We start from the raw sequence: 22,814 nt of genomic DNA on the forward strand, positions 1-22,814 counted from the left end.
GAACTGTTTTGACGCCCTGAATCCGAGATATCCCTTTCTAAATTATGCTTAGAAGATCAGAACAAAATCCTGACTAACAGTATACTACATACTGAACTTGGAAGCACCTATCTATTTTTAAGTACTCCTTTGAAGTTCTGCGCAATAACATATTCCTGAACAAGCGTATCTAGATTCTGTATGGAAAATCCTAAACAAATGCCGCATAACATATACACCGGATGCATTTATCGATCTCTTTTCGAAGGAACCATTTAAATTCTACACAGCAATGCATTTTTCAGTATTTATTTCTATATTCTTATTTGAAATCTCCATTCAAGTTCAGAGCAATTGTATAATCCTCTGTATTACTCTGCTTTGAAAGACACCGTTAGAGTTATCCATAATGATATATTCCGACATACTCAACTTGGAATGATCCCATATACATTCTTTCTGAAGATACCATTCAAGTTCTGCATAGCAACACTCTCTTTTTAATGAACATGAAATTCTCTATCTACTTCCAGTCGAAAGACACCATTCCAGTTCTGCACAGCAACTTGATCCGTTATACAAAACATTGAACACTGACAGTTAGATTATCATAAGAAAACAGCGTTCAAGTTAGGTACACTGCGCCAAAAAAAGGGACAGTTCAGTACTTCCTATTCTACTGGGCCGATTGAGGAAATTCAAATTGCGTTTTTCATGTCTCGGAAGCGCGATTTAGGATATATATTAGATTTATATATAGCATTGTTCTAATACAGATATTCTGACACAAAATCGAACTTTTTCTGAAATGGCATGCCAGCCAAACTGCCAGGTTTTGTAAACATCGTACGAGTAGTTATTAAAACATTAGCTCTCAAAATTTTAGCTCCTCAATGTTAATTGAATTAGATATATATTTATTATCTTCTTTTATTAAACTTATTTGATTCTTCCTTTCACATTTCGAAATTTAGGTTCATTTCAAATAAAATTCGCCTCTTTGTATGATTTATTTTTAAAACTGGTATTTTAAAATAATTTTAATAATTTTCTCAAGAAACAATTTACATTATAACCTATAAAGTCTTACCATCATCTTAAAGTAAATGTATTTCGAAGCATACCTGCAAAAGATTAGAGTTTTTTATTCAAAATTTCCTAAGATATACGGAAAATTACATATTGGCGCGTTTTGAAGTTTGGCAAATTTGTTATGAGCCATAATAACGCCGAATATGGTTTAAGCACTTAAATATAAATTATTTGAAAGTATGAACGATGACATTTTTCCACTCTGTACAATGAAAAAAAAGGAAACGAAAATCAGTTGCTATAAATTAAGAAGTTCTCCAAGTGAATTATTCTTGGCGCAAACTAAAAAAATATGCGCCAAGATAAATTTTTGAATTTCTCCGTAAATTTCGCTCCAAATTTTACAAAATTTAATATTTAGGCATAATTTGAGTCGCAGAATCGAAATACGGAAAAAATTGCCATGCCATTTCAGAAAAAGGTCGATTTTGTAGCAAAATACCTATATTAGAACAATGCTATATATAAATCTAATATAAATCCAAAGTCACGCTTTGGAGACATGAGAAACGCAGTTAGAATTTCGTCAATCGGAGCAGTAGAACGGGAGACATAGAACTATCCCTTCCCCCCCCCTTTCTTTTTCCCCGCAGTGTACATAATAAATTCCGAGCTATTGATAATAGCTTTCTTGTTTGGAGAATCCCATTTTTAACTCTATAAGTTCATTAATGTGGAAATTGCGATAAGGAACTAGTAGTTTGTTTCTATGTTCTATAAAGGAGACTTCGAGGTTCAATTAGGAAAACATCATTTACAATAGCCGATGACTATATATGCACTGTGAACACTAGTACCTTTGTTTTATTTGAAAAGATCACTCCATAAGAAAAACATATCCCGCTACACTCAGTATCTTCAACTATTTTACCTGCTTGGCTACTATTGTTTAATTATCAACATCGTTTCTGTTTTGCCTATTAATGACGTTTATATGCACGTGTTCAATTGCTTCAACCCTCAATTAGGACACAAAAGCCCAATGATGGTATTTTTTACTATTGTTTTTAGTTATAGAAATATTCAGTAAAGATATCTTTATCAGTTTTATACATTTTAATGTCATCTAACCGGGATAGTGGTTGATGACTATGACTAACGTACCGAAGTGCCAGGGTTCTGATCCAGAAGATGGGCATGGACGTTTGTAAATGTGTAGTGCTGATACTTTGATACTTTTGATATGCCTGTTTCAGCAGGAATTATATCCCGCTATTACAGGAACTTCAAATAACCCCGGTTAGGGGAGACATAACATACAGTGCTTCGCAGGAATACCTTGATAAGGGACTGCAAGAAGATTGTGTAGATGTGGCCCAGGCCAGTGTAAATGAAGAAGTCATACTTTGAAACTTCAAAATTGGCTGGCAGAAGTTAGGAGTATTTATGGGGGATTTCGATAAATGTGGTTTGCATAGGGCCTTAAATTGATGTCAATTTCTAGGAGCTCGTACTTAAAATTGTCAGAATAATTTACCTCCGCGTTGGTGATGGCTTTCTTGAAAAAATTATTATTTAATTTGTTGATGAATAACGCCAGATTTTGGAGTTTAAGGTCTCTGTGTAGCTGTTCATTGCGGACGAACCATGGGGCTTCTGTGATTTTTCGTAAGTAGTTGTTTTGGAAAACCTGCAAATTATTTAATACGGAGGGGGGGGAACAGAGCACCATGCAGGGAAGGCATATGTAAGGATGGGTCTTAATATTGATGCGTAAATGTGCTTCTTGCGAGCAAGATCCAGTGGTGAGGAGGCGGCAAGAAAGTTTCGGAGTTTCCTAGAGACTCCTATGGCTTTCCCGATGGTCATGGAAATGTGAGGACCCCATGTAAGCGAGCCGTTAAAACGAACTTCCAAGTATGTAGCCTCTCTGACTTTGGGCACCGTTTCATTAAAGAGGGTCAGATCTGCATCAGTGCTTTTTCTTCTCTGACGTCCTATCAGTAATAATTTAGATTTTGTGGCATTAATCGACGTCCCCCATTTGCGACACCATTCCTCTATCTCGTGTGTGTTGTTTTGTATTCTGATCATGGCATGTCGTGGATTAAGTGAAATAGAAAGGATGGTGGTGTCGTCCGCGTAGCAGGCGGTGATGCAGTTTGTATTTTCAATCATAGGGAAGTCCTTAACATATATAAGATAGAGAATAGGCCTAAGGATGCTTCCCTGGGGGACACCGGCTTTAATTAATGTGTTTTCAGAATAAATATCGCCCTGCCTCCCATAGAAGGATCGATCACTTAGAAAGGAGTGAAGAATCAAAATCGTTTTCCTGGGGAGATCAAGGGAAGCAAGCTTGTAGATAAGTCCGTTATGCCAGACGCGGTCAAAGGCTTTTGCCACGTCCAGCATAAGGAAAGAAATTGTCTGGTGCTTATGAATAACTGCGCTTAAAAATTCAACGATTCTGACAAGCTACATTGTGGTAGACAACCCTTTACGGAAACCAAACTGCTGGTTTGGAAGCGCGTTTAGGGCTGGCTGTAGTCTTCTGCAGATAATCCTCTCTAGGATCTTTCTCAGTGCAGGAAGCAAGCTGATTGGGCGAAACCCATCCGCGCTTGTATTATTTTTTCCGGGTTTGGGAATTAAGATGACAACCGCTTGTTTGCACTCAGCTGGGAAATAGCGTAGGTACAGGCAGGCGTTGTAAATGCTACAGAGTTTGTTAATGAAATTACCATGCAGATGTTTAATCATTGAATTAGAGATTTTGTTCTTCCTAGGTGCTTTTCTATTATGAAGTTTAGCTATAATAGAACTAACTTCTGTGGGAGAGGTAAAAACAGGAAGATTTTTGACACTGGGGTGGTTAATCTAATTATCGACAAACATGTTAATGTGATTAATGAAATTTCAGTCTGAAGGGGTCTCATTTGGAGTGAATTTCTTGGCGAAGTGGATGGCAAAGACTTTAGCTTTGTCTTCGTTGCTGTATTAGAATCCAGTGTCGTCTTGTAGAGGTTTGTTGTTTGTTTTTGTCGACTTCATTAAACGGAGGGACTTCCTGAATTCTCCGTCTTCCGCATTTAATTTTCAATTTTGTTATTCCAAAGTTTAGTCTGGTGGGAGTCAATTAACCTTTTAATATTACGATTAAGTTTATTAATTTGCGATTTAATTGCTGGGTTACGTGAGTGGGCGAAGATCTTACGGAGTCTATTTCGTATTTGGCTAATTAATTTAATTTCTTGCGGAAGTTTGAAGTGATGTTTTTTATTAATAATTTCTGTAGTAGAATTTTGCAATGCCGTATCAATGCAGGTGGTGATGCTTGTGATAGCCTGGTCGATATCATGCGTATTTTTAAGTTGCTCTGTTTTGGGGAGGTGATTGTTAATTTCAGATTTGAATTTGTCCCAATCAGTAATTTTGTAAGTGGTGTTGGCTTCAGGCCTGCTAATACCAAGATGTGCCAGAACTGGCACGTGATCTGAATAAAGATCATTAATTACTTCCGTAGTGATCGGTAAGTTATCAGATGTGAGGAAAAGACCCAGTATGTCTGGATACTGTCTTGGGTGAGTAGGCCGGAAAGGAAATCTTCTAGAGGGTAAATGTAGTATGGGTAATTGAACAGGAAGTTTTGAAGGATATCACAGTTTTTATTTGTTTTGCGGCACCCCAGATAACATGTTTAGCATTAAGATCACCTCCTATTATGGTGGGAAAGGGGTTATTTAGCAAATTCTGTAAGTGTTGATCTTGCAGCCTGAGATCTGGAGTGTTGTAAAGGGCGCATACAAGCATATTTCCCCAATTAGGGATCCGAACGACTACCCTAACTTCTTCAAACCCTTGAGAATTGTCAGATGTGTAGAAGCAGGAATCCAAACTCCGCTTAACATAGATTACGGCACCTCCGCCTCTATGTCTGATCCTATCGCAGCAATAACTGCGATAGTTAGCAATACTCAGGGAGTGTGCTGGCGTAGCGTGTGTCTCAGTGATTAGTGCAATGTCGATGTTGTAGTGTGCGAGAAAGTCCTGCAGTTCGCTAATTTTGGTGATAATGTTCTGCGCATTCCATGTCATGATCGTCACTGGGGTCATTTTTACTAAGGACCTACGATCCATAATTTATCTTAGTATCGGGCCTCACTGTAGTTTGCTTTTCTGCCATGGCAGTTGCATTGTGTAGAAGCGCTATAAGATCAGCGAGGTTCTTCATGACCTGCTGAGCGTCCGCTACAGCTTTCTGAATTTTCCCCGCGAAAATATCAGATTGAACAGCCTGGGCGTAGGATTTATTGACAATGACCCTTTCATCAAACTTGGGGGCATTGGGTTTCTGCTTAGGGAAGGCCTCACAACCCCTCCAGTTGCTGGTATGCTTCCCCAGACAGTTACAACATTTCGGCTCAGAATCTTTAGGTTCCGGGCAATCCCGGCTTTCATGAGGGCCTGCACACTTACAGCAGCGAGGCGGGTGGTGACACGCCGCCTGCGCATGATGGTATCTTTGACAACGAAAGCATTGTGTCGACCGGCGCCAACCACGATATCTTTCGACTTTAATGTGCAAGTACATTAGATATTTCAGATGATATATCTCATTGTTCCTAGTGCTCTTAGAAAGAGTGACCAGAAATAAGGGCATTTTAGCCCTATCTTTTTTTCTGCCTTTCATCAGTTGTTCCACTTTGAGTGCAGTGAAATCTTTTTCACGGAGTTTCTCCTGAATGTCCGTGGGTTTCGTATCAATGGGAAGATTTATCACAACTTTGAGGTTGGAGAAGGAACGAGTGATAAGAAAGTTCTTTTTTGTCGAAAAGGCAGTCATGCTTCGGAAGGTATCCGAATTTTTTGTGTGTATCTCATAGTTGCCTTCACCTTTCTTTTTCGAGGTGAAATCGGTCAGTTGTTCCTTTTCAAGCAGTAACAGTGAAAGCTTTCCAGTTGTACTTGCATTCTCGAATGCAAATCGGCGGCATTTTCGCAGTCCTGTGCGGGAATGTGAACTGACCCTCAGTTCGGGCTGCTCCAGTCTGAGTTTCACGAGCATCACTATCCATTGGCCCAGCCGGGCACGTGACCTCATCCAAGATGTTGATTGGCCGAGCTACGTTTTCTGCCAAAGACATACTCGCGTGATCTGACTTTTCAGTATCCCCAATAGATGGCGCCACATTATCATGACTACTGGCAGCAACCTCGTGTGTTCGAGTGTTAGGGCCATCCACACTGATTGGTTGATGAAAGGCAGTGTCGATCACGGCAGACGAATCGCGTGGTTCTTCTTCCTAAGCGGCAGGATTCAGAAGTTTCTCTTCCTGAGGAACAGGATTCACAGATTTTTCTTTACCTTTTGTGTTTATAGCTGGGGTACGGCATTTCCCGTGCGTTCGCCTAGTTTTCCGGACAGATTTCTTAATTTCTGTGTAATTTCCATCATCCGAACTGTCCATGTCCAGTGGAGTTCCTTCTTCAGCAAAGGAAAATCTGTTAGCGACTGGAATATTGAATTCAATGGTAGGACTGAGCGGGCGTTTACTGCTAGTCCGCGTTTCATCCACTATCATAGATTCCGCAGCCAAGTTTGTCATAGATTGTCCAGGTTCCGGTTGGTTCCTAGCAGGTATATTTTCCTTAACGTCAGTGTTTTCAGATCCTTGGGTAGTCATTTTGTGGAGTGTGGCTCTGAAACCGCGAAGTACTCGTAGTTCCATACTCTCCTTAGCAGTGAGTGGCTTGTCATCAGGTCTCACTTCGTACTCCGTGATTAGCACTCCGAGAAAGTCAAATAGCTTTTCAATCATTGTTCAATAGGTAAAGAGCAGAGGTCGTAGAAACAACACACACGTGGCCGTGCTGTTAGGTTCGCTAGGCCTTTTTACGGTGCTCGTAGCCGGGGCCAAAGCACCAACCTACTATTAGCCCCTAACAGCAAAAGGAAATACGCAAAATCCAGTGCAGGGAAAATCAGAACGGGGGGCTGAAGCTCCTTCAACGCTCCGAGTTGAACTCAGAATCACGCCCAAGGTCATTCTTTCAGCAGTGAGGAGAAAAGCGTCCGTCTAACTCGAAAGTCGATGAATGCACAAGTGATGTAGTGCTGTGTGGCATGAGGACTCAAATAGGGGAAGAGGAGTGGGAGACCATCGGAACCGTGTACCGGAGTGCTTCCCTTAAAAACTGGATGCCGAACTGAACAAAGCAGTGCTGTCTCCTGTATGTTGCCCAAGGAGCTTTCCAACGACAGGCGCAATCGTGACTCCTTGCCACGATGAATTTCGTGGGCTTACTCTGATTTCAGGCAAACGAGATAAATCACGGCAACAATTTATTTTAATGAATGATATGGAACCTCTTTTCATTTAAGATCAAAAGGACTCCATCGGACTGTTAGAATAACTTTAAACCGCTAGAGAAGTTAAGAGCTGATACACCTTTTAGCGCATATGTGATTTTTATAATATTTTTACTAGATAAATCTGTTTATTTTATTCGAAGTATTTTCTTAATCTAATATCCCTTACCCAGTAATACAAAAATTAGAGGAATTAGGAACACGTTACGGCAATTTAGAAAATTTTAAATAGATTAGGAATAAAAAATAAATAAAACACTTTTTCCTAAATTATATATCCAATTTTCCTAAATTATAAAATTAATTAAATTATTAAATTAAGTATATGCTGAATTTTTACTGTCAACAGATATTCTTGTTGAATTCTAAAGTATTCGAAAGAAATAATTCGAAACGAAGTACTTGCGATTTTGCATATATTCATATTTGATCGTTACGAAAAGACCCTTGAAAAATATTTAGACTTGTGAAGTAGAAATTGCTGGCTCCCCTACTGGATATTTTCACTTTTTCTGTATGCGAGTGTAAATAGAATAGCCATTCTGTCAGAACTATTTTTCAAAGAAATCTCTCAGCCTCTCAACATGAGTATAAATAAATATTAAAGGAAACTTTTCTTCAAAAGGACGAAAACAAATTTAATCCCAGGATGAAATGTAAATAAATAAATATCTCATGGCCCGTAGAAAAGCCGTTTAAAAAGTATGTTTAGCGATTTTTTATCCATTTTAAGTAAACGCTCCCACATAAATCACTATGCTTAAGTATATAGAGAGATAGATATAAAAAGAAATATAAAAATATTCTAAAAATTAGAATTAAATTTTTTTTAACTTGTCCTGCTCTATAGCTGCAGGATTGAAGAAGAATAAACTTAAAGCATCTAAATTAATTAATAAATTGGAATAAAAGCAAGGTAGTCCCTCTATAATATAATAATTGCAACCGTGTGTAAGAGGTTTAACACAATAGATGACACTAAAACATGCGCTTTCTTTAAAAAAAACTTTTATAATTAACGAATGCATATAAACTATGCTTTACACGTTAAAAAACTTTTGAAGACTGCATTTGTTTCTATTTCATGTAGTCAGCTCTACGAGAATGTGTTTTAAACAATTTGATATCATACATTGAGTAATATAATTTTATATTTCTAACATGTCAAAATAGGGCAGCAATTTATACCGATTCTACAGAAATATTTTAATTCTATGGTAAAAATCGTACAGGATAAGCATAAAGTATTTCCGTCATTACTGAAACTTTTACACGAAGTAAATGCAGAAAATAGAAATACGAATTTTTTAACATTACATAGTCTTATAATCTTATAATCTTATAGTTCTTTAGCGATTCAATAGATAGAATCGAGGAATAATTAGTAAAATGAAGTAGCGTCGATAAAAGAAAAGGCTAAGTGTATTTACGAAAATAAATCGCCCGTCACCAGAGGTTCAGAAGTTTGTATGGACGCAAATCTCTAGGTTAAGAGCATCAGGAAGTAGTATGAAAAAGTTTTAACGAAACTGATAGCGCCAGTGACTTTAAAAGAAGTGGCAGGCCTACCGCGTGTGATCATGCGGTTAACAGCGTTCGTGGGTCGGAAGATGGATACATCAAGATAAGATTCTTCATCACTTCAGTTAGTAATATTGATATTACATACGTCAGAATACCAGATGGTGCGTCAAATGTTGCAGAGTTGAAGTCGAAGGCCGGTGGAGAGAAATAAAATACCGGCTAGATATTCTCCGAGTTACGTACATTGCAATTTACTAAAATACAGCTATTTCTAAAAAAATGTAAACACTTCAGATACCATTTCCAAAAGATCATGTATGTCTAACTATAATAGTTTTCGTCCAATAAATTTTGATAATCAGGGACACACTTATTGCTAAATTGCTTCTAATTACCATTAGGTATTTAATTAAATTATTAATTTCTGTTGTTGCTAACTACTGGGAAAATTTGCCGTTCCGTGAAGAAATTCGAAAGCGAGCTGAGATTCCAGAAACTGAAAATGTACGGTTACTTATAAAAATTATTTTTTAATTGTATGTTTTTTTATAATGTTAAACGCTTTTCATTTAACGTATAATACAATTATAACGATATTATTCAAACTCATCTAGGAAATAGAGATTTAATAATTTAAAAGGAAACGTTCTAATAAAATATTTTTTTTCTTAATATAGAGACATCCTTTTTTTTAATGCGACTTAAACGAAACCTATTTTTAAAATTAAAATTTTCAAGTTTCATTTGAAGGAATTAAAGAGTGACGGTGTCGAGTCAGGCAAAATTTCGTTTATTTATTTATATACTTATTTTTAATTTTTTTAATTAAAACTATATTTAATACTAGTACCAAAAACGCTTCCATACCAAGTGATCCGGATAACCGCAATTCTACCTGAAAAAACTTTCTGATATTGTCCCATTCGATGATTTAAGAAATTAACTGCAATGATACAATGCGCCTTAATGTCCTCCCTGGCAATTTAAATTTTCGGGGTCGAAAATTTACTTAAGTAGGTAAGAGCAGAAAATCGTTTTTGTTGATTCTTCTGCTTTTACAGATTAAACCTCTTTCCTTAAATTAGCACTTTCGAATCCAATGACTCCCTGGTGCACAACAGGACGTTTTTCGGGCAGAAGAACTATCGACCAAGAGACGTGATGAAAATCTTTATATCGATTATCGGATAAGTGGACTGAATTGCCACGGAGAAAGGGAATAACTCTTGCACTTACTTGAACTTGTTGACACTTTTGAATTCGTCCACCTGGAAAAAAAGAAAATCCAAGTTGAAATTATTCCAAGGAAAGTTATACTGCTCCAGTAAATTTTTACTTTCTTTTCCCTTTTGGTTACATTCTTCCCCCTCCTTTTCTTTCACAAATCTTCAGAATGTTAATATATATTCAGGTACAAAAAGAAAACTGTTACAGTTTCATATTTTAAGCTTTCAGGAGCATTGTAATTTTTATTTTATTAAAAGCAAGTTGATTTCGGCTTTCTGGATAGTATGAATTTTACATTCTTTGTTACGTTTAAGTTATTTGTTACGTTTATGAGTTGCTAAACAGTTTTTTCCTCTCCAATTGTTCTTTTTGATTAAAATATGCAGAATTTACAATCACTAGAAGATTAAGCAAAATAACGAAGAAAAAGACACAGACACTGCTCGACATATGTAAAGAAAGTTGCTTAACTGTTATTATCCGGTATGAAAATAGGTCTACCTGTCTAGGAGTACGTGAATGGTAATGAGTTTTAAGCATATCCGAATACTGAATCCACAGGAAGTTCGAGTTCAGTGTACTTGCTAAGGAAAATACTGAGGGTTAGGGTTCAATTAAAGAGCGTAGTCGATAAACATGGACCCGATTTTAAAACATTTTATTAGAAAAGTATTTCAGGCTATTTAATTACGGCGCAGAAAGCGTCTGTAGCGTTATCTGCAACTGAAAAGCAACAAGCGCAGCCCGTTGTTTAATGTTAAGTTAGGTTAGGTTAATTGATTAAGGTAAAACAACTCCAGGGCTATCTGCCTATAGGAAGAGGTGCCTTCGTAGAGGACTTTTTAAGGGAAAACAGGCTCAAATCCACGTTACACATAGGGAAAACCGCGAAAATAAGGTCGAACTATCAATGTTCAGCGACTTTTACCGCTCGGTCGCTGTTGTCTAATTGCTAAATTGGAAAATAAATGCACTTCTGTTAAAGGTATAAGACACTTGCTATTTTAGACTCATCAAATTATTATTTTTAATATACTTGTAAATTTTCATGTAAACTTAAACATTTATGAATGGCGGAGGAATTTTCGATAAGAAAATAAAACATACTTACACGCTCTTTTGGGACTTGAGGTATTTCTAGAAGGCGAAGCTTATTTTCATATTGGATAAGAGTCCCACCCTGAAAAGAAACAAAACATTTTTTTGTGAAATAGCAGCAGTAATTATATTAAAACTCGTTTGTTAAGATGCATTAACACGCCGAACAAATATTAATTTAGAAGTCAAACAACAAAAATCAGCGTTATATTTTCAAATTTCACAGGACTAGTTTCGATGGTTTTACCGAAAAATCATCCTCAGCTGCAAAAGCGCAAATGAAAGAGATAAGATATAATGATTAATTAAGATAATATAAGAAAGCCTGGACAGAAGATAAGCTACTGGCACCATGTGTTGATAAAACCATAACTAAAACATAATTTCTTTAAAGGCTGAAAGCAAAGATGGATTGGAATTAGATTCGTTAACTAGAATAGAAAGATTTTGTTGAATGTGAAATGCCTCTAAAAAATCCAGTTCACCAATGGAAAATGTTTTTGAATAATTCTGGCAGGAGAAAAATTGAAAGTATGATTTTCGGACCAACAATGTTGGGCAACAGATGACTTCTGTGTTTCCTTTTTTCTAAAGTATGTTAGAACATATGCCCAACATTGTTGATCCGAAAATCACACTTTCAATTTTTCTGCTGCCAAAATTATTCAAAAAAGATCTTCCATTGGTGAATGTAAAAATTAAATACACCATGAAATAATTGTAAAGCGAGAAAATCAATAATGCGGTAGCTTAGAAAGAATGAAAGGTGAGTAAATATTGTAAAAAGTAAATTACAGCTTATTTGTGATTGTGAAACATGCTTTTCATTCATTTATTCCCGAGTCAATATTGATCTTCATTACTGTGGATGAAAATATTTATCTTGAATGATTTTCCTATAAAAACACAAAAACTTATCCTCAAATCTTTCAAACGTAAAATTTTAAATTTCATTTAGCTTCATACTAACTTATAATTTTAACATTAAATTTGATACAAAAAACATTACTAAATTTAACACCACGCAAACGCCCATGTAACCAGCCCGATTGCCTGGAAAGGGAACCATTCAGTGAATTTACTCCTGGCGGGCCTAGTGTTGAGTAGGAAGAATTTTTTTTTTTAATTTATTATAAAGCGTATGTTTATTATGCAATTCAACTGCTGTAATTGCTAAAACATGTTACGTGGAGAGACATTTAATATTAGTACTACAATGCTGGTTTAAATTACCAGCCCTGGTTACAGATCCCTGGTTTAAAAATAGCAGATATTTAAAGAAATTTGTAGCATGTTTAATTAATCATTAAATAACTTACTTCAGTTGAAAACTAAAAACAAGCAAATTGGGAAAATTTTTCAAGTGGGCCTGCAGGATTAATAATAACAATCTAATCTATTTCTTTGATAGACTTTTCTTCGATGTATAAATACAAATACATATGTTAGTGTGGAAATAATTATACACCTTTTTATCTCTTACTACGGCTTGACACTTAATAGCGTTTCGATTCTGATCGAAGTCTGTAGCCTTAAGGAGAAAATACTACAAACTATCTTCAACACAGATTGTAGATGCTCAAAGCTCAAGTTGGGTCCATTTAGGCCCTTTACATATTTCCAAATAAAGTGATTATTCTTAGCACAAAAATTCGTTACGCTTATTTTCTTTTCACAAGTACGCATAAATGGTAGTAAAATTTACGTGTTCAAAATTTTTAATAAAATTTAATTATAACACATTTTAAATTAATTAGCTTCAATTATAGATTTTCTGGAGCGTTATTCATGCTCATTTTTAATGATCATGAAAATAACTGCAAACTCGAACTTTTATATAACTAAATCTTGAAATCTTTGCCACAAGTACATAACTGAAATGTACTCGCGGGCCGCCCGTTTGAGACCTCTGCAATAAAGTATACTGCCTTCCAAAAGTTAAGAAACAGCATGTTTTTCAAAGCTCACAGATTACAAAAATGTCAGTTACGTTTAAATCCATAGTTCATATGCTTGACAGTAAACACGTTTAAGAAAATGTATGCAAAAACAATAGCTACCAGTTTTATTTTATAGAAATGAATACCTATATAGAAAATGGAGGAAAAAATGCAAAAAAATTGCAGTTTTTGTTCACGAGTATTGATCTTCAGTTGTTATTACAGTTTCGTGGAAAATATCCAGAAGAGTCTATCAATGACCAGGAGAAGTCGTTTGCCTCGATTCATTGCGGTGGCGGGTGATTGGAGGATGGAAATGGAGGTGTCGCAAGCTGATGTAGCTAGACGTCTCAATGTCTCTCGTAGTGTCGTCCACAGACTATGGAATCAGTTTGAATCCAAGTATTCTGTGTCTAGAAGGCATGTTGACCTAGAGTTGCAACACCTGTCGGAGACCACAATTTAGCTCTTTCGGCCCGAAGGAGGAGTAACATAACTGTACTTCAGCTCATGGCAGATCGTTTAGTGGCAACAGGAACAAGAATCTCGGCTACTACTTTGCGCAGACGCCTACACAATACAAGTTTGTATGCAAGACGACCAGTTGTTTGTGTTCCCTTAACCCAAGGACACAGAGGTGCCCGTTTATGTTGAGCGAGAGAACACGTCTCTTGGGACAGTCAACAATGAGTGTCTGTTCTCTTCCTAGACGAGTCCAAGTTCACACTGGAGAGTGATTCAGGTCGTCAACTGATCTGGACAGAACAACGCACTAGATACAAACAATCACACATTGTGGAAAGACACGGTTACAGAGGTGGTGGAATAATGGTTTAGGCTGGGATCTCTCTCGGTGGTCATACTGACCTGTATGTGTTCAATGGAGGAATTTTGACCGGAGTGAGATATCGAGACGATATTCTTGATCAATATGTTCGCCCATATGCCGCTGCTATTGGTCCTGGATTTCTTCTGATGGACGACAATGCGCGACCGCACCGAGCTCGGGTTGTTGAAAAATATCTTGAGGGTCACGGTATGGAACGGATGGAACGGCCAGCTCAATCCCCAGACCTGAATCCGATAGAGCATCTTTGTTATTACCTTGGGAGATAGGTTGCTGCTTTAAGTCCTCTTCCAAGGTCGTTAGATGAACCCAAGGACGGGGGGTGATTGAACTATGATTACTCCGTGTCTGGTCGTTTCTTTCCATTTCACTGACCGACAACTTAATTGACAGCATGGAACGGCTCTGCCGCCAGTGTATTGCAATTAGGGGTGGATATATCCCTTATCAGAAGCAATTTTTGTAATGTTACCTCCCCATTTTTCCGCAAAAAACTGTGATATAGTGTTTCTCCAAGACTGGATTTCTCCGGCAAGAGTGCAATTTTTTTGTTGTAATTAATGTTTGTATTGAACTTCAGAAACATTCTATATCGCATTCTTTAAAGAACTGTTTAATGAAGTGAAGATCTCTTTTAAATTTCTTGTTTCTGTCTTGCTTCATTCTCAAATTAGACACAAAAGACATGCTGTTCCTAAACTTTTGGAGGGCAGTGTACATTGTAAACTTCACTGTTTTACATACAGTAGCACTTCGTAAAGTAATGCAAAATAACTGCATTTTGTCTCGTACGTTCGGAAGGTTTTGGACGAATTAATTTCATCTTCAAAAAAAACAGGTGAGAAAGGAAAATGCGTATTCTGTAATATACAATATAATGTACTATTTCAAAGGATTGTAGGGAAAAAGAACTATATTTTATAAGCACAAAAATTGTTGATAAGTGTACAGAAATCAGTGTGAAAGCATGAATGGAAACTTTGAAAGAAAATGAGCAGGAACGGTGGGAGGCAGAAAGCCCCTGCTAATATAATTATAACCATCAAGTGAAATGTGCACCAGAGTTTATTTTAAGAAAAAAGATGGAAAACCCGTATCTTCGCTGAGAACAAACTTGAGATTCCGTAGAACTGATACTTTTCGTTCCCCATATTTGGTTACAGAAGAAGACTGTAGTATAGGACGTGCTTTAACAATTTTTTTTTTCACTTATTATGCTTGCTATGACTTAACGCGCACTTAAGAATATAAATTTCTTATCCTGAGAGGAAACTAATTGCAAACTAATTACATGATGGTAAATACAATGGCAGTTACCCGTTCCCAAACAAGATCTTGTAAATTTATTGCGCTTTTTACAGAGTAAACTAAATTTCTTCGTCCCCTTTCAGTCCGCCGAAGTTGAGCTGAAAAGGAAAATAGTGTACTTTTAGCCTAAAATTTTCTCCCACTTAATGAAACAGGAGCAAATAAACGAAAATGGAATAGCAAGTAATTAGACATGTGGATGAGCAGAGGTTTTCTTATCTAAAGCATCTCAAAACTTCTACCCATGCTGGTTTCCTGGAGAAATAGGTCACTCTAAGAGTTACTCATTATCTTAACATTGTTTATTGCTATTGTTTTACTTATTTTTATTTTAAAAATAAAACATAACGAAATCAAAGAACTTTTTTCTGAAACTGTGGCCCAGTTTTACAAAAGAAGTGTCTAGGTTCATTTTATTTAGGGCTCCTGTGCGCTTAGGCTAACATTATGATTTATCGCAAAAACTGAGAAGTACCGGAGGACGTCCTCCGGCGCAGTTTAAGCACTGAACATAAACCTGCAAGAAATTTATTTTTCTGAGAAAGTTAAAAAATAACATGTTTATATTTTTTTAATTAACTTGACTTGAAAGATTATTTACGAGAACCTTCTTCATAAAAGTTTGGGTCTACGACGAAAACTGTTTATAACACTATGAATAACTTAAAGCTTGTTTCGAAACCTATCAACTTGTAGAATGTTTTTCTTTTCCTTGACTTTACATAAAATATTTTGTAAAATAATTCATTTTACAATTAAAATTTGTATTCAGTATTCAAGATTGGTATAAAAAGAAACATGAAGAAGTACTTTGTAAATATTTCATCAAAAGAATTAAATGGTTCTTTTTAGTTCTTATATAAATGTTAAACGCCGTATGTACAGCATATGTATCGTACTATATAGTAGTGTCGACATGAAATATTGTGTTTAACTCTCGTGTTTGAAGTGTATTTTCAGTTCATCCATGACCCTACGATCCGAATCCTTCTTCAGTTCAATGCTAACTGACGGAAACTAAGACACTTTCAAGTTTTATCGACAGATGGCGCCACCGACTACAAAATCGCAACTACAATTACAAACAACAAATATTTTAGGCCTTTTTTCCTTAGATCGAATTCTCAATTGTTTTATAACCAGAGCCGTTCCTAGGCCATTGGCTGTCCGCGTACTTTCCTAAGATTGCGGCTCCCAAATTTAAAAAAAAGTGCTCAGTGATTAATAAAATTTTTATTTCATATTCCCCAAGTACTTACAAATGACAAATTGTATAAAAAGTACCTATATATGACAGGCACTTACAATGAATTTAAAATATTTAGGCGTGGTATCGCGAGAGTCCGCCGCTCCTGATTTTGGCCACCTGCGTACACTTACGCGCTACACCCTCGCGATGAACGGCCCTGTTTATAACGAAGCGTAAAAAATACCATGTTCTTCGATTTTACAATGATGGAAAAGTGCCCGAGTACACATTCAAATCAAAATTCCACGCATAAGTGTACACATAGTAGACGAAACCTTACCTTGACATCACCTTTCGTCTTGTCTGTGACTTCCATCACGAATTCGTGACTCGAGGATTCTCCGGGATGGAGCAACGTATTCAAGATATCAAACAAGCATTAAGGTAAAAATAAATGAAAGAAATCGTATAAAAACTGAAAGCCAGAATGATATACAGGTACAGATACTTATAATAGAACGACAAGTTTGCATTGAAACAAACAACTATTTATTTAACACAAATTAATTTTACTGATATTTTAATCAATGTTCATGTTTTAGCAAAATGGTTTTATGTATCATATCACTTGAATTTAAGACAATGCCCGCCCTTTAAAACACCCGTTTGAAAGCCATACCCATATTACTAAAGCAACCTGGCATTTCAAAAATATACTGAAGTAATTTATCAGGTATCTTTTAATATTTGCATTAAAATAATATATATCGTACCTCCAAAAGACATTTTTCAATCACTTTCTGCAGCCTTGTCCATTACTCTTACAAGCGAACATCAAAAACCTAACACTATCATTTTTACCAATCGATGGCGGGAATTATCTTTCATTCATTATCTACGTTATAACGGTATATTGTCCAACAGCTTATGAAACTGACTCACTTTTTTATCTGCATTTCTCAATAATACTTTGCAACAGATGCTATTTTATACATAAGTGTGATAAATAAAATATATTTTAATACCCCATAACAATGATTCCAAAGTGTGAACCATAACACAACTTTTGCTGGATTACGAACATTTCTGAAGTCTTTAATTATGAATATTTATTCATAATTGCTAATTTATAAATATTAAGTAATTATTAATGCATATATTAAAATTTCATTATTAGATCATTTTCTACTAAAACATTCCTTTCTCTCTCTTTTTTTCCCTTCCCCAGACAGGTGAATAGATGAAAAGAGATAATACGCAATTATGTCAGACAAAAAGTTTCAGAAGACTACCTCATTCATTGATCGATGGCAAAATTCCTCCTATCTCTGTTTTTCAAAACATTATCATCTGCAATGCGGGGGGAAGGCAGAGAAAATAAAAGAAGAGAAAGAAAAGCAATAATAGAATTTTGTAAAATGTACAATCTATAATTCTCTATGTTTCCTTCTTTTAAATTTTATTCAAACAGTAATTGAGCTTTCTAATATTTTTTTTTTTTTTTTTTTTTTATACTGATTCGCATTCAAGGCAGAAATATGTAATTAAACATTGGAAACTAAAATGTTTTTCGGAATGAATATTAATTTAATTCAACGATAAAACTTACTTATACAAATTATAAATGTTATTTAATTTTAAAAAGGTACGAAATATTTTTCTACTTTTATTTATCCCTCAATTACAGACAAATTCTTAAGTCTTAGATCGTAGGCTTGAAAATTTAAAATAAGTGAAGCAATTTACTTAATTATCACTTAATTTTTCTTCATGACATTGTATTCAGACCAGTTAATACTTTTCTTGCTGAACAGCTTCAATATACCAAGAAAGTAAATGCGATCATCTAATACGTGATTCGTTTTTTTTTCGTTAAAAGAAGATCTTGCAAATGGCCCAATAATTCATCGAAAAGAGTATTGCTATTTATATTTGGTCGAAATGCTTTAATTTCAGAAACACCAGTGAACATTTTCTCATTAATGTTAGCAATAATAATGTCAAAATCAAACATTACCATATGGTACATCATGCAATTATATTTAAATTATATTTATAGAAAATTAAAAATTTAATAAGTATTATACAGATACAGAATCCATCTTTTTTATATTTATAGAATAGTTAAAAGAAAAGTATATGATAATATCATTTCTTACCTGAAATTGTAACGAATTTAAACGGTATCGGATTAAGTACTTAAACCTACCTTATAAAATCAAACAATGAAATTGTTTTAATACTGGATGAGGGGGAGGAACTAAATGAGTGTTTTTCGCGATATGTAATATTTAACATTAGAAACATAATTATAATATTACAAATGATCTAAAAATTATATACTCTATGTATAATAAATTAAATATATTTTAAACTATTTAAATTAGATAAATTATTAAGGAATAAAATAAAAGTTGAAATTATACTTACTTTTAAGCTGTTCAGTTAAAAAGCTACGCAAAGGAATTTTAATCCGAAAGGTTAGTTAAAAATCTTATATCACGTCGACAATGAACACTGTAAAAAGTAGTCATCTGCCAGGTTTCATGGAAGAAAACGTAAAGATCTTACGCTTCACTCAATATCGAAACACGACCAGGCGCTTGAATGTTAAATGAATTGTGGCGTAACTCTGAAAAGTTTGGGAAGATTCTGATAAAAATATTTCTGAGGTCTTTCGTTTAAAGAAATTCATGTAAATCACTCTAAGCAGTTTTACAATTCTTCAAAATTTTCTCGATGCTGAAACAAAAATAAAGCTGTTTCTACATATCCATGAGTATTCGAAGCTCGTAATATTAGCGTGGATTAAAGAAAAGCGGAACTCCCTAGACCGATCATAAACTCTTATTACTGTCTAAACAGCAACGCTAACGAGCTTAATTAGTAAATTAGTAGACTTCGCTAATCGGTCTTTAATCCTTCCAGTTGCTTAGAGGTAAAGCTGCAAAGAAGTGCTTCGAATGAATTTCCCCCAATACCAGAATTAAAAGGGAGGAATTAGAAAGAAGATTTTGCACACAGTACGTAATATATGGCATTAAAATATCTTTTATTAAGTAATGAAGAACCTGTATGCATGTTCTTCGCACAGTAAAAAAATGATGGCAGCTAGAACCAAATTCTGATTAGGTTACTTAATTACGGCAAAGCCTCGAGGGCTATCTGCCTAAGGGAAGGGAAGGACGTGGGTGGAGGACTTTCTAAGGGAAAACTGGCTCGTATACAAGTTACACATTGGGAAAACCACGAAAACAGCCATGCAGCCAGCCCGTTCGCACCAAATTCTGAACACTCGCAGTTCTGTAACTGAATATCTGTACCTCGAAGCCGCAATTTTCAATTTCGAATTTGTTTATTAATCAGTTCCCACTTTCTGTGAATTTATATCATTCTTGATCAATGAATTCAACGATTTAAAAGCAATATGTTGCCAAAGTGCTCAGTTAATGCTTCAAATTTAATCCGAAAAACTCAATATATTGCCATTCGGTAAAGCCTAAGATACTAGTCTTTCAGGTCTAATTTAAAAAATAAATAAATAAATAAAATCTCAGCGATTTAAAAGAAACGTTTTGCTACTGACCGATATAAAATACTTTTTTTTTATCTTTCACGCACCAGTCTGTTGCTATTTAGCGAAGCGTAAGATATTATTTTCTTACGCTTCGCTAAATGGCAACATTTGTTACTGATTAACAAACTAAGCAATTTGAAAGCAAAACTATAGTCCTTCATCTGTATTATTATTGATAACTGGCAGGACCCTGAAATCGCACTAGCTAGAATCATTAACGTCATTAGATACTTTTCCTTTTTTGTGATAATTATAATAAACTAAGCGTGCGATTATTAAAGAAAAATTAGCCTTCTCACGTATTTAAATTAAATGTATTTAAAATTAACTATGTCATATACGTAGATTATTAAAGCAAAATGAAATCGAAGGACACGAGTGCGTGTCAGAGGTGCTGTTTGTTCACTAGGGACTTACAGACTGATGTCACCGATGTGATATGATGTAATAAATTTATTAGTTCATTACAATAAAATTAAATCGAAGGACACAGGTGCTCACCAAAGCCACTAGTGACTTATAGACGGATGTGATGACGCTAGATGGAGCAACAAATTTAGATAGATTATTCAAACAAAATTAAATTGAAGGATACCAGTGATCGTCATGACTACTGATCATTGGTAACCTGAAGGTTGACTGTAACTGATGTTCAGCAATGCAGTGTTTTGTGCAATAGAAAACTTGCAAAAACGTGTGGATGACAAATACATTATACGGTAAAGTAACGCGGAAAAAGACCCCATTAAGGACATTTCTGACATCAAAAGGATACTGAGGTCGACGGTGGCGCCCAGGTTATCGATGTTCGAAACAAAGCAATATTCCCTGCCGGCGCTGATGAACATCTCCAGGAGGCCAGAGTTGAAGAAGGATTCGTAGAAGTCTCCGTGGCCAGGAGGATACCACCTGAGAAACAGCATGAAATTAATTGAAAATTTAAGAAAATAAAACTTTTTTAAAACACAACAAACATTTAAATCAATATTTCAAAAAACACAGTATCGGAACTCAGAAGACTATGCAAACATTTTTTTTAATACTGACCTCATTCATTGTTACTGTGCACTATTCATTCATTGGTGAAATTAGGCATAATCAAGCTTTAAGTGGCTTTCATTTTCTAGCAAAATCTTGTAATTTAAGGGAAGTTATGCAGTGAGCTATTTCATCTTTAAGAAGTAAACATATTCTGCATACTTAGTGCTTGGTTTGCTCCTGGAATTGAGCTTTTTGGAGGAAGTAAGTTTGGAAACAAATAAGTAAGGAACATCCTTATTTATTTGTTTGTTTAATGGCATAATCCTCTCATCGAAAACAGGGTTTCATTCTTAGATTATATTCACAAGCATAGAATATACAATCAGACCTCTTAAACAACAAATGACAAAGCAGAAGTTAATAAATTTCTTCTACTTTTCTGATAAGCAATAAAATTGAAAGTACAAAGTGGTCATAAAAAAAATTCCCCGATGTATGAGCACTTAGCGGCCTAATCCGCTCAATTAATCGAATTGAAATTTTAGTTATTGTTGTTTGAAGGTATGCGCTATTTAAAAGAATAGAGCTCTCATGGTTACGGTCACAGTGAAAACACTTCGAATTTTTTTAATCACAATACCCACTTTTTCCAGCGTATGGAAAAACGATAAATGGCGTTGGAACGATATACGTATGATGAAAACTGCTGACGTAAAACATTTACAAAGAGAAGCATTGTAAAAGACTAATAATAAACACAAGAGAGGAAAGGGGGAAAAAACTTTTATTGGAAACACAAAGATTTCAACGTTTCCACTTTCGCAGACGATAACGCATTGCATACTGTAGATTGTTGACAACAATAGCGTACGCATAACATCGCATAACTTCACGTTTTTATGGCATCTTTCTCAATTCTAGCAACTTCGTGGACTTGATGTATACACCTTAGACTTCAAATAACCCCAGAACCAGGGTGGAGGAATCGCTGTGGCTATGAAACTACAGTTACGGAACATGACTATCTTGAAAAGTTGTACACGTAGAAAAGTTGTAAATTCCAATAAAAAAATTTTCCCCTTCCTCTTTTTGAACCTTTACAACGGTTTTCCTTGAAAATGTTTTACGCCGACAGTTTACGTCGTACGTGTATCGTTTCAAGGCCATTTATGGTTTTTTACTGCGCTAATCAGTTTGCTCAGGAAAAACATGGGTGTTGCCATTCAAAATTTCGATATTTTTTCCACTGCAACCACAACCGTGAGAGCTCTATTGTTTTATACTGTTATATCAGGTGTCTCCAAACTACGGCACAAGAGTCAAATCTGGCCCGCCAAGGGTTTCTCTAAAATTATTTTATAAAATTTAAGGGAGCAAATAACATACACATTAACTATTTTATATTACAACCAATCTAGAAATGCGTTGCCTATCATGAACGTTCTTTAAAAAAACATATTATAAGCATTATACAATCGCTAGTACTTAATATTTTATATAAAAAATTTCATGTGGACTCACAGGACTTCTCATATGTCCTTTAAATTATACACATTTTTTGCTGCACTTCATTTAAACTCATTTCCTGGAATTTCATTAGAGTTCTCATCCAATCAATTCAGTTCTCACTTCGCAACGAAGCAAAAATACATAGAAACTTAAAACACCTTCAAACAAAACAAGAATTTAAAATGTAAACAAATGGCGACTTCGTTAGGCTTAGTAGCGCTTAAACAACT

At 35.3% G+C, this 22,814-nt stretch overlaps 1 protein-coding gene across 4 annotated transcripts in view; it reads right to left on the reverse strand.

Moving 5' to 3' along the window:
- The window catches only part of LOC118205916 (UTP--glucose-1-phosphate uridylyltransferase-like), a 137,012-nt gene that overhangs the window by 19,626 nt on the left and 94,572 nt on the right, over window positions 1-22,814 (reverse strand). For all 4 annotated transcript variants that reach the window (XM_085814810.1, XM_085814811.1, XM_085814807.1 and 1 more), the window contains 4 exons: window positions 20,870-21,003; window positions 16,858-16,946; window positions 11,247-11,315; window positions 10,145-10,176 (listed from right to left, as the gene is read on the reverse strand). In XM_085814810.1, the coding sequence (XP_085670936.1) occupies window positions 10,145-10,176; window positions 11,247-11,315; window positions 16,858-16,946; window positions 20,870-21,003 (324 nt within the window). The remainder of the gene's footprint in view (window positions 1-10,144; window positions 10,177-11,246; window positions 11,316-16,857; window positions 16,947-20,869; window positions 21,004-22,814) is intronic.

Source organism: Stegodyphus dumicola, chromosome 4, assembly GCF_044657685.1.
Source record: "Stegodyphus dumicola isolate Sdum_Otavi_A_Nest chromosome 4, ASM4465768v1".
In the NCBI taxonomy this organism is placed as follows: Eukaryota; Metazoa; Arthropoda; class Arachnida; order Araneae; family Eresidae; genus Stegodyphus; species Stegodyphus dumicola.